Genomic DNA, 16860 nt, shown 5'->3' with positions numbered 1-16860 from the left:
GGCACCCATACTGAATACAGTAGTCTGACTGAGACTTAGTTTGTGTGTTATGAAGGCTTGTTTTCCTTGCCTCACAAGCAATAGATTCCATGAGTGCTTTTCCCCATGTGTCTATGTTTTACTGTCCTTTCTGTTAGTCTTTATTACCTAACAAATTGCACTTCACAATTAGCAGAATGAAAGGTATAATAGAGACTCAATAGAATGATAATTGTTAATCAGAAGAGGGGAGTAGCACAGGGAATTTATTTCATGGCCCTGGAATACAGTGGGTAGAAGGCAGGATGGCAGGATGCAATAAAGAGATAAAACAAATAATCAGTTGCAAAACAATGCACGAGGGAAATAGAGTTTAAACTCATCTCTTCTATAATAATAACCTGCTGCCACAGTGCAGAGCAATGGTGGGATATTAACTGGCGTAGCCTTTGCATATAAGGTTCAAAGGGGTCGAATTTTTGAGGTGAACCAAGGAGAGCTTTTTGACATAGTACAAATCCTGCTGCAGTGATGGCCATCAAAGTTGGCAAATTGCTAAACAAAAGTTTTAAAGTTAAAAGCAAATTTATTATCAAAGTACATATACGTATATTACCATATAACCATATAATATCTTGAGATTCATTTTCTTGCAGGCATTTACAGGGAAAAAAGTACAATAAAGTTTACAAAAAGCTATACATAGACAAAGACTGACAAACCAATGTGCAAAAGAAGACAAATTGTGCAAATAAAAATAATACTGAGAGCATGAGTTGTAAAGAATCCTTGAAAGTGGCAATCTCGCAAGATCCAGGTGACATTATGTATCCCTAACAAAGTAAAATCCTGCATATTTCAAAATATCTTTGTCATCCCTGTTTAAGGTTTGCATTACTTGTTTCAACAGAGCGCCTTTACTGTAAAATACTTCCCAGCATTTAATATATTGTTTATATTTCCTGTCCTCCCCTTTAGCCTCTCTGATAGGGCTACTATATTCAGTTCTCTGTCAATTCCCTTTTAAGTTAATTACTCAATTAAATGAGACTGTCTTGTTGCTCTGTCTCTTGTCACTCATTTTCACCCATAACAACATGTTGCCTAGTCTTGTGAAAATCTTTTATCTACTGTCTAACCCTGATAAGTCCCAGAACTGAGAAAGGAAATTGAGAACATCATTCAAATAAAACAATATGAAGGCGCATACATTAATGATGTCAGTAATACGACAACTGGTTTTGTTCCTTTTTTTTATGCTGTCAGTTTTAATCACAAGTCAAGATACTTAACCAGCTTCCTTTTTTTTTAATAGAAATTGATAGTGGCATGGTCCATTATGATAAGAAATAGCCAAACCAGGATAGGATTTACCCAGTGGACGACAGGAAAACAAGAGGAACTGAGAGTATAGATCTATAATTGCTTGAAAGTGATATCACGGATGGATAGGGTCGTAAAGAGAGCTTTTAACACGTTGGTCTTCATAAATCGAAGTATTGAGTACAGGAGTTGGGATGTTGAAGTTTTATGGCCAAATTTGGAGTACTGTATGCAATCTGGTCACCTACCCACTGGAAAGGTATCAGTAAACTTGGAAGCGTAGCAAAAAAATTACAAGGATGTTACCAGGACTAGAGGACTTCAGTTACAGAGAAACGTCAAATAGGTTAGGACCTCATTCCATGGAGCGTAGGAGAATGAGGGAAGATCTTATATAGGTATACAGAGTTATGAGAGGGTTAGATACAGTGAATACATACAGCCTCTTTCCCCTGAGGTTGGGTGAGACTAGAACTAGGGTCATGGGTTTAGAGTGAAAGGTGAAATATTTAAGGGGAAACTGGTGGGGGTGTGGAGCTCTTCTTTGGGGGTGGTGTGAGCGTGGAACAAAGTGGTGAAAGCAGACACAATCCCCAAGTTCATTCATGTAGTTTTTGTTTTTTGTGTGAAAATAAGTAAAACCTGAGTGACCAGTCTTTAGATTTTAGTTTTTCTCTGGTTATTTCCTTAGCTGCAGAAAGAAATACAGGACAAGAGCTCGGAGCTGGATACTCTATTGGAGCGTCGAGATCGAGAAAATGAAGAAGGAGGCAATCTGGTTGCAATGCTGCGCTCAGACCTTGAACGAGTAACAAATGAACGGTAACTTTTGGCATTTTTGCCTTTGCTTCTTCAGAAGACATTTTACCGGCTGTCACCTAATAAGAACTTGTGGTATTGTCAGAAGTGTATTAGCAGTGAATTGAAAATTGGTTGTAGCATAGACGAAAGAGAATAAATGGATTTTTTAAGGCTGGAAGGACACAACTAATGGAGTGACCCAAGGTTTACTGCTTGGTTGCAATTATTCATGATTTATAGTAATTATCCAGAAAAGGGGCAGACTGTAAAGTATCCAGATTTGTTGATGTGAAGATATATGGGAGGGCATATTGTGACAATGATATCATGGTTCTGCAACGTGATATAGATTGAGTGAATGACTGGATAGGCTTATTATTGTCATGTGTATTGAGGTACAGTAAAAAGCTTGCGTACTATTCATTACACAGTGCATTGAGGAAGTAGAAGATGATAAGACAATATCAGAATGTTGAATAAAATGTAACAATTACAGAGAAAGTGCATGCAGATAGGCGATAGGATACCAATTCACAATGAGGTAGATTGTTAAGTCAATAGTCCATTTTATTGCACAGGAAACCATTCAGTTTCTTCTAACAGTAGGATAAAAGCTATCTTTGAGCTTAGTGGCATGTGCTTTCGGGCTCCTGTAGCTTCTGCCCAATGGGAGAGGAGAAAAGAGAGAATATCTGGGGGGATGGGGTCTTTTATTATGCTGACTACTTTGCCCAGGCAGTAAGAAATATAGACAGAGTCCAGAGAGGGGCAGCGGGTTTTCATGATATGCTGAGCTGTGTTCACAACTCTATGGTTTTGAGATCACGAGCAGAGCAATCTGTAATCCACCAAATACAGTAGGATGTATCAATAAAAGCCGATCAATGTCAATACAGGCATTGGTTTTTTTTAAACCTTTTTTAACCATAGCATCTCTGTGGTTGTCAGGACAGGTTATTGGTGATGTTCTGGGAACTCAAAGCTCTCAACCCTCTTGACCTGAACACTGTTGATAGAGACATTGCCCTTCTTCCTGAAGTCAGCAATAAATTTTTTTTTTGGCTGAAATTGAGGGAAAGATTGTTGTCATAACAGCACCTTACTAAGCTCTCATTTTTCTTTCCTGTACTACTGAGTCGTCATTATTTGAGATATGGCCCATGCTAGTGTTATCGTGTGCAAACTTGTAGATAGAGTTAGAGTAGATTCTGGCAACACAGTCAAGAGTCTGTAGGGAGTAGAATAAGGGGCTGAGGATGCAGACTTGTTGGGCACCAGTGTTGAGAATAATCATGGTGGCCGTGCTGCTACCTGTCCTTACTGGTGTGGTCTTTTGGTCAGAAAGTCAATGACCCAGTTGCAGAGGGAGGTATTGGTTCTCTAGTCTCGGACTTTGGTGATCAGTTTGCTTGGAACTATAGTATATTGAAGGCAAAACTGATAATGAGCCAAATATAGTTATTTTATAGTCATTTAGCTGGTGATATAATTGGAGCTAGCCAGTTTGGCATAAGTTGTGATTTGTTACCACTCTCCTTCACTGTACTAGTCGTGCAGGTAGGTGCAGGAGAAACGTGTGGTTGGCTCCAGGCTGTATCTCAATACCACTAGATAGCTTTTATCCATTGAAAACAGGATGCACCTTGGCTTCATCATAAGGTTCCATAATCACAGAAGTGAGTCATCTAGCCAATTCATTTCATGAATTATCAAGGAGATATCAGGGGTAAGTTTTTTACTCAGAGAGTGGTGAATGCATGGAATGGGCTGCCCGCAATGGTGGTGGAGCCGGATATAATAGGGTCTTTTAAGAGACTCTTGGATGGGTACATGGAGTTTAGAAAACTAGAGGGCTATGGGTAACCCTCGGTAATTTCTAAAGTAAGTACATGTTCGGCACAGCATTGTGGGCCGAAGGGCCTGTATTGTGTTGTCGGGTTTCCATGTTTCTATATAAGTAGTAGCTGAGACTATAAGATGCAATCAGAATCAGGTTCATTATCACCGGCACGTGACGTGAAATTTGTTAACTTAGCAGAATTCAATGCAGTACATAATCTAGCAGAGGGAGAAAAAATAATAGTAAAATAAAACAATAATAAGTAAACAAATAAATCGATTAGGTATATTGAATAAACTTTTTTAAATGTGCAAAAAACAGAAATACTGTATATTTAAAAGAAGTGAGGAGGTGTCCAAAGCTTCAATGTCCATTTAGGAATCGGATGGCAGAGGGGAAGAAGCTGTTCCTGAATCACAGTGTTTTATTCACAGCCCTTTTTAATCCTTTTTGAGCTAGTATTATCATCGTAATTAGTTTGGTCTCTCCTTTTCTCCATCTTACCACAGACATCGCATATTGGCCTAATTCTGTTCTTATGTCTTATGCTCTTTTGTTCTCCCATCCCTCATGCATTTGTAACTTAAAATGTGATTGAGGTTAATGCCCTGTAGCATTGAAACAGGCCCTTTGCGCATTTTGGCATTGCTGACCCAGATGTCTACCTGCGTTTGGTCCAGATCCCTAAATGTTTTACATGTCTTTTAAGTGCTGCAATGCTGTCTTTTACCACGTCTTCTGGCTCCTCATTGCATTTACGCACCATCTTTTGTGTGGAATAATTTTTTCAGGTAACCATTAAATCTTTCCCCTCTTACCTGCAACCTATGCCTTCTTGTTTCAGACTCACCTACTCTGAGGGGGGGAAAAGACTATTTCTGACATTTCTGCCATTATGATTTTATAATTCTGTTTAAGATCACCTGTCAACCTCCTTCACTCCAGGGAGAACAGTTCTACCCCATCCAGTCTCAGCAATATCATTGTGAAACACTCCTGCACGCTCTCTAGCTTAGTCACATTCTTCCTGTGTTTGGTGAATAGAACTGCACACAGTTTCCAAGTGCAGTCTCACCAACATCTTGAATGGCTATAACATGATATCTCAAATCTTGTACTCAATGCCCTGTACAATGAAGGCTTGCACCATGCCTTATTGACCAGCTTGTCTAACCGTGTCATCACTTTTAGGGAACTGTACACTTATTCTCCTAGGTCTATCTGTTCTACAACGCTCCACAGGGCACTACCAGTCGCTGTGCATGCATCACCACAATTGCCTGATTTAATTTACTTCTACCTACTTTCCCAGTTGATCTAATTCCTGTATAATTTAGACAACCACCTTTACAATCCACTATGCCACCTATTTTGGATGATCCTCAAACTATCTGAATACGCTATCTTTGTTCTCATCCAAATCATTAATGTACAAGACAAACAACAGAGGATCCAACATTGATCCCTGAGGCACACCACTTTTCACTGTTGCTCTTACAGGGCCGAATAAATAACCTGGTGTAAATATTCTCCATTTGAATCTCAAGTAGTGAATTGCAATATCATCTTTCAGTTTTTTTATTGCTTCTTATTCTGAAGTCGGATTCAGATTTCCTTATGCCTTATCCAATGGCTTGCCTGTACTGAGAAGATGCCAGCTGATCTTAAGTATCCGTATATCTAATTAACCATAGTATAAAAGTTACTGCTTAATGCCTGAAAAGATTGAACTCTGCTCTGTTGCAGCCTTGGGCTACGTTTATACAGGAACATCTAACACAGAGATGTCTTTGGAGCATCTAACACAGAGTTATTACTATTGGAAACAATGTTGAATTAACTTCTGATGATGTAGACAAAGCTAACACTCCAGTGTGTAATATTTTTGAAGTACTTTCATTAGTCTATATAGTAAATTGGTGTCTTTTGTTACCACTCAGGAAAAACCTGGAGATTTCTCATGAGCGAGTGTTGAGGCTGTTTTCAGAGGTGGTGAAAATGACATTTTCTTCAGAAGATATGATCAATAAGCAAATTGAACAGTGCTTAATTAGTGGGCAGCCTGGGAATTCAGTGGATGAACGAAATAATCAGAGTCTGGCGGGAGCCAGAGGCAGAGCTCCGTGGATGAAAACAAAAGCCTTGCTGGAAAGCGACAAAGGTATGCCTGCTAGTTTGCCTATAGCATACAGAAATAGCCCTGTGGCATATAGAGTCCATTCCAATCATTAAGCACCTATTTACACTAATTCCATTTTATTTTGCCAGATACTACCACTTACCAGCATGCTAGGTCAGTCTACAGGACCTTCACATTGCTGGGGTATGGGAGGGAACGTACAGTCACGGGGTGAATGTACAAACTCCACAGAGAGGTCATGTGTGTACGGACCACTGGAGCTCAGAAGCAGCAGATCTGCCAACTGCACCTATCCTGATGAACAGGTGTTGGAGTTGATTGTAAAGGGTGAAGTCTCAGGGTACTTGGAGGCAAGTGATAAAATAGGCCGTAGTCAGCATGGTTTCCTCAAGGGAAAATCTTGCTTGACAAATCTGGAATTCTTTGAAGAAATAACAAGCAGGATAGACAAAGCAGAATCGGTAGATGTTGTATACTTGGATTTTCAGAAGGCCTTTGACAAGGTACCACACATGAGATTGCTTAACAAGCTACAAGCCCGTGGTATTACAGGAAAGATTCTAGCATGGATAAAGCAGTGGCTGATCGGCAGGAGGCAAAAAGTGGAAATAAAGGGAGCCTTTTCTGGCTAGCTGCTGGCGACTAGTGGTGTTCCACAGGAGTTTGTGTAGGGACTGATTCTTTTTACATTATTTGTCAATGATGGGATTGATGGCTTTGTTGCAAAGTTTGCAGAAAATACGAAGATAGGTGGATGTGCAGGTAGTTTTGAGAAGTAGCGAGGCTACAAGAAGGACTTGCAATGTTAGCATTCATTTCAAGACCAGAATATAAAAGCAAGGATGTAATGTTGAGACTTTATAACGCACTGGAGAGGCCTCACTTTGAGCATTGTGAGCAGTTTTGGGCCCCTTAGAAAGGATGTGCTGAAACTGGAGAAGGTTCACAAAAATTATTTCAGGATTCAGTGGCTTGTCATATGAAAAGTGTTAATGGCTCTGGGCCTCTACTCACTAGACTTCAGAATGACCTAATAGAAACCTATCGAATGGTGAAAGGCCTTGATGGAGTAGATGTGGAGAGGATGTTTCCTATGGTGGGAGAGTCTAATACCGGGAGAGACAGCCTCAGAATAGAGGGGTATCCTTTTAGAACAGAGATGAGGAGGCATTTCTTTAGCGAGAGAATGGTGAAATTTGTTGCCACGGGTGGCTGTGGAGGCCAGATCATAGGGTATATTTAAGACAAAGGTTGATATATTCTTGATTGATCAGGGCACTGGTGCAGAGATGAAAATTGTATCAGCTGTGATGAAATGGCAGAATAGACTCGATGGGCCAGATGGCCAAATTCTGCTCCTATACCTTGTAGTCTTATTGTCTATAATTACAGAGGATATATAGTATAGATTGTGAACAGCCAGCTGCACTTTTCCTTTCATTCATTTTGTACTTTTTAGGTAATCTGAACACCAGTCACGAAAGTACTGCTATCACTGAGGACACCAGCTTATGGTCAGCATTGACAGATGAACAATTGGAGCTTTCTCAGTGGCTGTCAGAAAGTATGTTCGCTGGGCCTGATGTTGGGCATGAAAATGAGGAGCTGATACTCAGCACGTGTGGGCGTTTGCATGCTGCTGTGGGAAAATTGCTGGAATTGGTCACCATGTCCACAAGACAAGTTAGTATTGTTCAGCTGATCTGCTACCTCAGGGCCCCTTTTACTCAATAACTCTTTTTTCCTTATTCCTTTAGTATCAGAGTAATCTAACCCATTTCATCTTGAATATATTCAGTGACTGAATCATCCCTGCTCTCTTGTATGGAGAATTCTTTGAGGCATGTTCTAATAAGCAGTTTATATGCATTTAGTGGCCACTTTATAGGGTTCACCTGTAAACCTGCTCTTTAATACAAATATCTAATCAGCCAATCTTGTGGCAGCAACTCAATGCATGAAAACATGCAGACATGGTCAAAAGGTTCATTTGTTGTTCAGATCAAACATCAGAACGGGGAAGGAAAATGATCTGACTTTGACTGTGGAATGATTGTTGGTACTGGACCGGGTGTTTTGAGTATCTCAGAAACTGCTGAACTGCTGGGATTTTCAGACACAACTGTAGAGTTTACAGAGAATGACACGAGAAACAAAAGAGCATCCAGTGGGCAGCATATCTGTGGGTGAAAATGCCTTGTTAATGGGAGGAGAGAATGCTGACAGTAACTCAACAGTGGCGTGCAGAAGAGCATCTCTGACACACAACATGTTGAACCTTGGAGTGTATGGGCTACAGCCGCAGAAGACCACAAACTTACATTCAGTGGCGACTTCATTAGGCATCTCCTGTACCTAATGAAGTGGCCACTGAGTGCAAGTGGCTGTCCTTATAGCTTGCAATGGGTCTCATAGCAGTGCAGGGGGTTCCAGGCAAAAGTCAGAGTGGAAGTAGGATAGTGAATTGTGGTGACAGACAGCAGGAGGTATGTAGGTACTTCGGCAAAACCGTGTTTGGTTTCTCCAGTGCAGAGGACATAAAAAGACATAAGAAATAGGAGCTACCTGGCCCGTTGAGCCTGTTCCGCCATTCAGTAAAATCATGGCTTATCTGGTCATGGACTCATCTCCACCTACCTGCCTTTTCCCCAAAAACCTTTCCTTCCCTGCCTATGCAAAAATCAATCCAACCTTGTGAAGGCGGAATGTAGTACGTTAGATTGCAAGTTAAATTTTGCTTCATCTGGAAGGACTGTTTGGTTCTGTGGTTGGTTAAAAGGGAAGAGGTTAAAGGACAAGTGTGGCATCTCTTATCATAGTCTAGGGAAGTACCATCATGGTCTTTAAGGGCAGAAGAGCAGACAATGAGTTACAAAGGAGACAATTCTTTGAAATGATTAGAAGTGGCAGAAATCGTGAAGTGTGATCCTTTGAATGTGGAGGTTGTATGTTGAAAGGAGAGGGGCCAGGGAGTTCTGTTCAGGAGGAGTAGGATTGAGAAAGGAGTTGCAGGATATAAATGAGATGTGGTCAAGGGTTCTGTCAGCTATGATGTGGGGAAGTTGTGCATTTGCTCCAAAGGTGAGACTTTGTAAATGGCTGCAAAAGGTTCTAACTGGTTAGTTCCTGACGTGTCTTCCTTCTTGCTGAATCATGTTTCCTTTTGTTCTAACCCATCTTTCCTCCCTGTCCAGTGCTATTGTTTGCACTTTTTTCCCAGTTCTGATAAATGCATTAACTTTGAATGTCTTTGAGGCATTAACTGTTTCTCTTTCTAGCATTATTTCTCATTGCCTCCAGTCTGAGGCAAGGGTCTAAAATTTGGTTATTTTTTCCACAGAAAATACTTGACTTTTTTTCTCGCATTCCTAGACCAGTGACATAGACAATAATTTCACTCTCTAGCATTCTGTTGCATGATATCTGCTAACTCAGCATAGATTGGCATCACCTCATGATCATCAGTTTTATACGTTACAACTCTTGACCATTTCATTCAGCTAAATTACAAATGCAGCTGGATATCTTGAATAGGAAATATTCTCACGTAGCATACACTAATTCCATAATTTGCCAGCATTCAGTTTCTGAGAAATTTATATCCAGACTATCATTGCCACTTCCTAGGTAGCCAGTTAGGAAGGATGTCATAGCTTTGGAGAAGGTACAAAAGAGGTTTACTAAGATGCTGCCAGAATTAGAGGACATGTGTTGGGAAGGGAGGTTGAACAAACTTGAGTTATTTTCTCTGGAGTGACAGAGGCTGAGGGCTGATCTGATAGAGGTTTATAAGACTGAGATGCATAGATAGAGTAGACAGTATCTTTTCCCCCAGGTTTGAAATGTCTAATACCAGTGGGCATGCATTTAAGGTGAGAGATGGTAATTTTAAAGGAGATGTGAGGGACAAGTTTTTATTTTACAGAGTAGTGGGTGCCTAAAATGGATTAGTTTAGCTGGATATTTGGTAACTAATTTATTTGGTTCGGCCCACATTGGGCCATTAGGGGACAGTTCTATGTTCTATTTCCCTAGATTCAGATTCCCATATTACTTTATTACGATGCCTTATTTTGGATAGGTCTGTAAACTAGGCTCTACAAGACACTGAATTAAACTGTACTAACAACTTAAGAATTGTTAGGAAGAAAATTATTTCAACTTCCTTTTGGATTTAGACTTAGTGTGATGCTGTGGAAACCTGTGCCAGACATTGCCTTTTAATAGTTTTAATAAGTTAATGTTCAGCATTTGCCTTTTGTTAATTTGATACATTTGTTCTGGTACAGTTGATGCAAAATTACAGAATCCAAGAACATGTGGAGGAAGGTTTCATGCCTCAAAGCATAGACACTGTGGAGCTAATTGGCAAACAGCACCAAAAATTGATAGAACATCTCAATTGTGAATCTGAGGCGAAGAGTGAACTGGCATTGGAGCTCCACAAAGCTGAAGGTAAGATTGTGAATATGAGAAACATTGTGTAAGATTGTTGCTACAAGTATGGAAAATGGAACTTTAAAAATTTTGTATTTGAATGTGTATTTTGAATGCATGCTTTTTCTTTACTATTGCAAAACTAATAGGACTAAATTTGTTTGTCCCAGATTAATGTTGAGTATTTGATTGAATTCAGAGTTCTAAGTTGGCAACTTTCTTATTGTGCAGTTTGAATTCTCCAGATTATTATTGTTGTTACACATTTTATTTCCTTATTTATTACTGCTTCCTCAATATATGACGTGCAGTTTTTCATTGATTCTATTGTATTTTTGTTTACTGTGAATGCCTGCAAGGAAGCGAATGTCAGGATAGTATATGGTGACATACATATGTACTTCGCATGTTATTTCTGTCTAGAATGCATTTTAGATCCCATGCTAATTGGCTAATAAAACACATTCCCTAGAAATTGTACATGTTGGCAGTAGCATGGAAGAAGATTTGTGAAGAGAGGATGAAAATAGAAATGCAGGGTCTCCAGCAGCTTGTGTATTCTTTTGAAATCTGCAAAACTCAAACCGTCAACAAATACATCCCAGAGCTCTGAAAGAGGTGGCTGAAGAGATCATGGAGGCATTTGTAATGATGTCAGGAATCAATAGATTATGGAATGGCATTTATATTTCTCAAACATTCACCCAGCTTTTCTGTAGTGGGATTCAGAATCCATTTAATTTATGCCAAAAAAAGTGCTATCTCCTGACTTTACTGCTTATGTCACAGACAACAGAGGCAAATATTGGCAATAGTTAGACAGACCAAGATGAAAAAGCTGTTGAAATCTTTAATCTGTTGTATCCAGTTGGTGGCCCATCCAAAAAATTGGAATAAATTATATTTAAATTGTTTTAAAGATGGCAAGTAAATTCATCAGGCATACAGTTTTATTTTAGTGCCAGCCAGAAAAATGTTGGTACAGAAATCACTTGGATTAGGCTAATGGCTCTGTCCTTTGTTAACACTTTGCAGCAGAAGTAGCAGTATTATCTTCAAACTGGAGCTTTCTACTTACTATTCAGATAATTATACCAAGAAAGTGACAAGTATTTTCAATTTTTTAAAGTTGAATCCATTTCTCATATAACATTTATTTATTGTTGTTTGAATCTTTCACATCTTCTTTATCAACTTCTTTTCTTAATTGTATGTTTTTGCCTTTCTGATTAAAAAAAAAAGTAATGGAAAAACTTGCTCCATTTTAAAAGCACTTCACCCACCTTAATTTCTAATGATTTTATTTGCTCAATCCTGGTTTCAAATATTTACCCTAAGCTTGCTTAGATCCTTTCTGATATTTCTCTAGGTCTGATCGACGGATATGTTGCTGAGAAAGCACTGCTAGAAGAAGCTTTGCAGAAGAAGGAAGAATCAGAACAGCACTTGGCCGTACAGGTAGAACTCCTAGGCAAACAACTTCATGAACTCAACCAAGAGAACCTTCAGCTATGTGAGGAACGTGATCTGCTACTGCGCCAGAAACAAGTCATGGCTGGCAGTGAAGTAGAGCGTGGTAAGCACCATCATTTGGCTGTTGGTTACTCAGTTTACGATGTGCTACACACTTACCCAGTTTTTGTTCCTGATTGATAAGACAAAATGACCTTTAAAAGAAAAAGTGATGTTTTATCTTACGCTTTTCCAGAACATGAAGAACCATAAGACATAGGAGCAGAATAAAGCTATTCTGTCGATTTGAGTCTGCTCCACCGTTCCATCATGGCAGATTTATTATCCCTCTTAACACTATTTTCCTGCCTTCTTTCTCTCTTTCCCCCCCCCCCCACCCCATAAGTGCCATAGTAGCATAGGGTTTAGCTCAATGCTGTTACGGGTTAGGGTGTCAGAGTTCAGAGTTCAATTGCAGCATCCCCTGGAAGCATGTTTGTACATTCCTTCCCGTGTGCATGTGGGTTTCCTCTGGATCTTCCAGGTTCCTCCCACAGTCCAAAGGCATACCGGTTAGTACGTTAATTCATCATTATAAATTGTCCCCTGATTAGGTGAGGGTTAAATCGGTAAATTGCTGGGCAGCGCGCTTTGAAGGGCCAGAGGGGCCTGTTCTGTGTTGTCTCTCTAAAATCAAATAAATCCTTTGGTGCCCTTACTAATCAAGAACCTGTCAGCCACTGTCTTAAATATCTCCATTTACTTGGCTTCCACAGCCATAAGATATAGGAGCAGAATTCAGCCCATTAATTCTGCTCCATCATTCCATCATGGCTTATCTCAGATCCCACTCAGCCCCATACACCTGCCTTCTCGCCATATCCTTTGATGCCCTGACTGATTAGGAAATGGTCAACTTCTGCCCTAAATATACCTGCGGATTGACCTCCGCTGCAGTCTGTGGCAGAGCATTCCACAGACTCACTACGCTCTGGCTAAGCGTCCATTGTTAAGGACCTCCAGCACCCAGGGCCTGCCCTTTACCATCAGGTAGGAGGTACAGAAGCCTGAAGGCACACACTCAGCAATTCGGGAATTCAACTTCTTCCCCTCTTCCATCCGATTCCTAAATGGGTATTGAATCCTTGGAGAGTACCTCTCTTTTAAACTGTATTTCCATTATACATGATTTTTAATCTATTCAATCTACATATACTGTAATTGATTTACTTATTTAATATTATTATTTTATTTTGTTGTTTTTTCCCATTCTGTGTTATGTATTGCATTGAATTGCGGCTGATAAGTTATCAAATTTCACGTCACATGCCGGTGATAATAAACCTGATTCTGATCTGGCAGTGAATTCCTCCCTCTTCCTTTTTTTTAAAAAAAGACACCTATTCATTTCTCCTCTTTAGAGATGTCCTTGTATTCTGAGGCTGTGCCCTCTAGTGCTCAATTTCTCCCACTTTAGGAAAGATCCTCTCCATGCCCACTCTATCTGGACCTTTTAAAGTAAATATCACAGTGGAATAAACTATATATCCATCAATATCAATCCATTATTGCCTTCAATTTGATCAGCTCTGGGTTGCAAATCATATGTTCATAATCCTTATTCTTGATATGCTGAAGAGAAGCAACCTTGGCAGAATTCTGTGAGATAAATAATGTCAGAGAAATGGACTTTGTAAATTCTGACAACTACTTTCTTTAATAATAATAATATTCTACATCACACTAACAGAATACACGGGCACTGACCCAACAAAAAGGCCTACGTACCAAAACAAAATGCGTCATTGAAATTTGCAAAAGTTGTTAATACAATATCATATTATCACCATATTTGGGAAAACATTTGAAGAACTACACATAATAACATACTACATCGCATTAACAGCAGTGCAGTGCAATGGCTCCAAAACAGAGGCACTCATTCATAGAAACCCAAAACTGAGTAATGAAATGAAAACTCCGAAATGGCAGAGAGGATACAAAACAAAATTGAAACCTTAAGCGCAGAAATAGTCCACCTAATGGATTATAAAAAGTTAAGAGAAAAGCTAAGGAAGTACAAAGTTCATGCAAGATACGTCAATCTAACAAAAGCATTGTAGAATTTATAGATACACTAAAATAAAGCTTGGTGCCTACAAAGCCAGACTAAATAGATACATGAAATATGCCAGACAAAGAAAACAGAATTATTAATTTGGGAACAATGAAAAAGATTTACACAGGAAATTGAAACTAAATTTAACGCACCAAAATGTCACCAACCCTAGCACAGAATTACCAACAACCACAAAGATGATGAACTTTTGGATTAATCTCTGGTCAAGCAGGGAGACGCACAATCAAGAAGTGAGCTGGATTAGGGAGGGAAAGGAATGCACACACGCAGTTGAAGAAATGCAAATACCTGAACTTACAATGGATGTGCTAAAAGTGGTTATTAAAACATAACCAAAACTGGGAAAAGTACCGGCAGTGATAATATTCATAATCAGTGTAAAAAAAAAAATCACTTGCCTTCATCCATACCTATTAATACTTATCAATAATTTTCTTAAAAATCCTGAAGAAGTGCCTGAAGGTAAAGCACATCTTTTGTAAAGAAGAAATCACAAATCACAAATGACCCATCAAAATATCATTCTATTACTTGTTTACAAACTATATATAAAATTGTAACATCATGTATCTCGCAACTAATCACCACTCACTTAGATAACCACAATATACAGTACTTACAGAAGAGCAGGAAGGATGCTATAAGGGTATGAAGGGATGTAAAGAACAACTGATAATAGATTCCGTAGTTCTAAATCAAGCCTGGTGGAAAAAGAGAAATCTTTCATGTTATATTGATTATCAAAATGCATTTGATTTTGTTCCATACTTGCGGTTAATTGAATTTTTAATCTATATGAACCTCGCCTAATACTTGCGAAATTCTTGCAATATCTGATAAAGCATTGGCATACTATAATCACCCTATCTATTAACAACCAGAAAAGAACAACTACAATTTTCGAAATAAACAGAGGCATGTATCAGGATGACTCTCTAAGCCCACCATGTCTTTCTAATTTAAACCTGTTCTCTAATTTACAGAATCAGACAAAAATAGGGTATCAAATCTGAAACAAATTATGTACTCAAATAGTAAAGCTATTTTTGAAAGGTATAAACATGAACCTAGGACTAGGTAAGTGCAGAATATTAAACATAAAGGTGCAATAGAGCTAATAGAACACAAAACAGAACATTAGATTACAATACAACCAATAGATGGATATGGACAAGCAAAAAAAAAGATCATAGTGCAATAAAAGGAAAACTTTCAACAGACTTTAATTCAAAGCTCAAGAAAATCTGCCAAACAGGGCTCAATAGTAAAAATATAAGAGGCAATAAACACTGTCACTATAGCCATACTAACATATTATTTCGGCATAATATCTTGGTCCGAAACTGATCTGGAAAGTTTACAAAGAAATACAAGAACTGAAATGACAAATTTTTTAAAAAAAACTTAAGTCCACTTAAATACACTTCATAGGACATGAAAAGGAAGAGGAAGAAAAGACATAATTTGCACAAGTCAAATAAAACTTCTAAGGATATACTTTCATCAATGAAAACAGGATTCAACTCTCCATGCGAGCATCACTAAACTTAAATTTAAGCACAACCCAGAAAAATGAAGAAATTATCACTATAGAAGAAAACATTAACCAACGGAAGATCATGACCCTCCATGGAAGACATCCCTATGATCTGAGCAGACAAGATGTTGACATGGAAGCGTCAAATTCCTGGCTCAGAGTTGGAGACCCCTTCTTAGAAATAGAATGATTCCTTGTGGCAATACGGGACCAGGAAGTTAACAGAGGGAAAAAAAATCAAAAATACATAATAAAAGACCAACAAATTCAAGGCTAAATGCAGAAAACACCAAAAGAAGCTAGAAACAATCCAATACATTATAGGATCCTGCAGCAGTTTAACTCAGTCAGTTTACTTATACAGGCACAATCAAGTGGCAAAAGCCATTCACCAAAATCTTGTTTTAAATACAGACTCATAGAAGACACCATACCTTGGTATAAATGCAAGCCTGAACCTGTTTTAGAGTCAGAGTCCTACAATTATATTATGACTGATCTATTATTACAGTTAGCACAATCCATACAAACACTATGGATATAATATTAGAGGATAAACAAGCAAGGGCAGCTTAATAGATTTAGCCATTCTAAACACATAACATACTGAAATCGGTAAGTGAAAAACACCAGAAATGTGCTGAATTAAAAAAGGAAATTGAAAAACTATGTAATATGAATAGGGTATACATTGCCCCAATGGTAATATCTACAGCTGGTGTCATCCCAAAGTCACTACACAATAGCATTAAACATTTAGGCCTACACAGCAATATCTATGTAAATCCTCAGAAAGCCACAATACTAAACGTTATTCAATAGTCTGACAGTTCCTAGCAATTGTGTGTGTTTGGCTATGCCATTACCTCAGGTTTTACCTGTTTGAGCTGAGAAAAAGTAGGAATAATAATAATAACTTAGCACCTTTCATACATTAAGGTGTAGCTTCAAAATGCTTTACAGAGATTGTAAAAATAAATCAATACAGTCGTAAAAAGATGAGATAAAATTAAAAATCATAAGACAAACACTTTGAGTAAAATGTATTCAAATGTACCAAACTATATACATATATTGTCAACATCAGCAGACATTAATTCTATAAGTAGGCCAAATTAAAAAGTAAGTACTTAGAAGTGTTTTGAAATATTCCACAGTACCAGCTTGGCGTATTTCAATTGGTAGAGTATTCCGTGTTTTTGGTGCATAAG

General features: G+C 38.5%; 1 protein-coding gene across 5 annotated transcripts in view; it reads left to right on the top strand.

The window, feature by feature from the left end:
- pcnt (pericentrin) overlaps positions 1-16860 on the top strand; it is a 227886-nt gene that overhangs the window by 104093 nt on the left and 106933 nt on the right. For all 5 annotated transcript variants that reach the window (XM_063051522.1, XM_063051521.1, XM_063051520.1 and 2 more), the window contains 5 exons: positions 1994-2124; positions 5884-6104; positions 7543-7766; positions 10373-10538; positions 11890-12096. In XM_063051522.1, coding sequence (XP_062907592.1) covers positions 1994-2124; positions 5884-6104; positions 7543-7766; positions 10373-10538; positions 11890-12096 — 949 coding nt within the window. The remainder of the gene's footprint in view (positions 1-1993; positions 2125-5883; positions 6105-7542; positions 7767-10372; positions 10539-11889; positions 12097-16860) is intronic.

Source organism: Mobula hypostoma, chromosome 6 (genome assembly GCF_963921235.1).
Source record: "Mobula hypostoma chromosome 6, sMobHyp1.1, whole genome shotgun sequence".
Classification (NCBI taxonomy): Eukaryota; Metazoa; Chordata; class Chondrichthyes; order Myliobatiformes; family Myliobatidae; genus Mobula; species Mobula hypostoma.
Note: the sequence above shows the minus strand (reverse complement) of the source record. Positions and strands in the feature narration are given on the sequence as shown.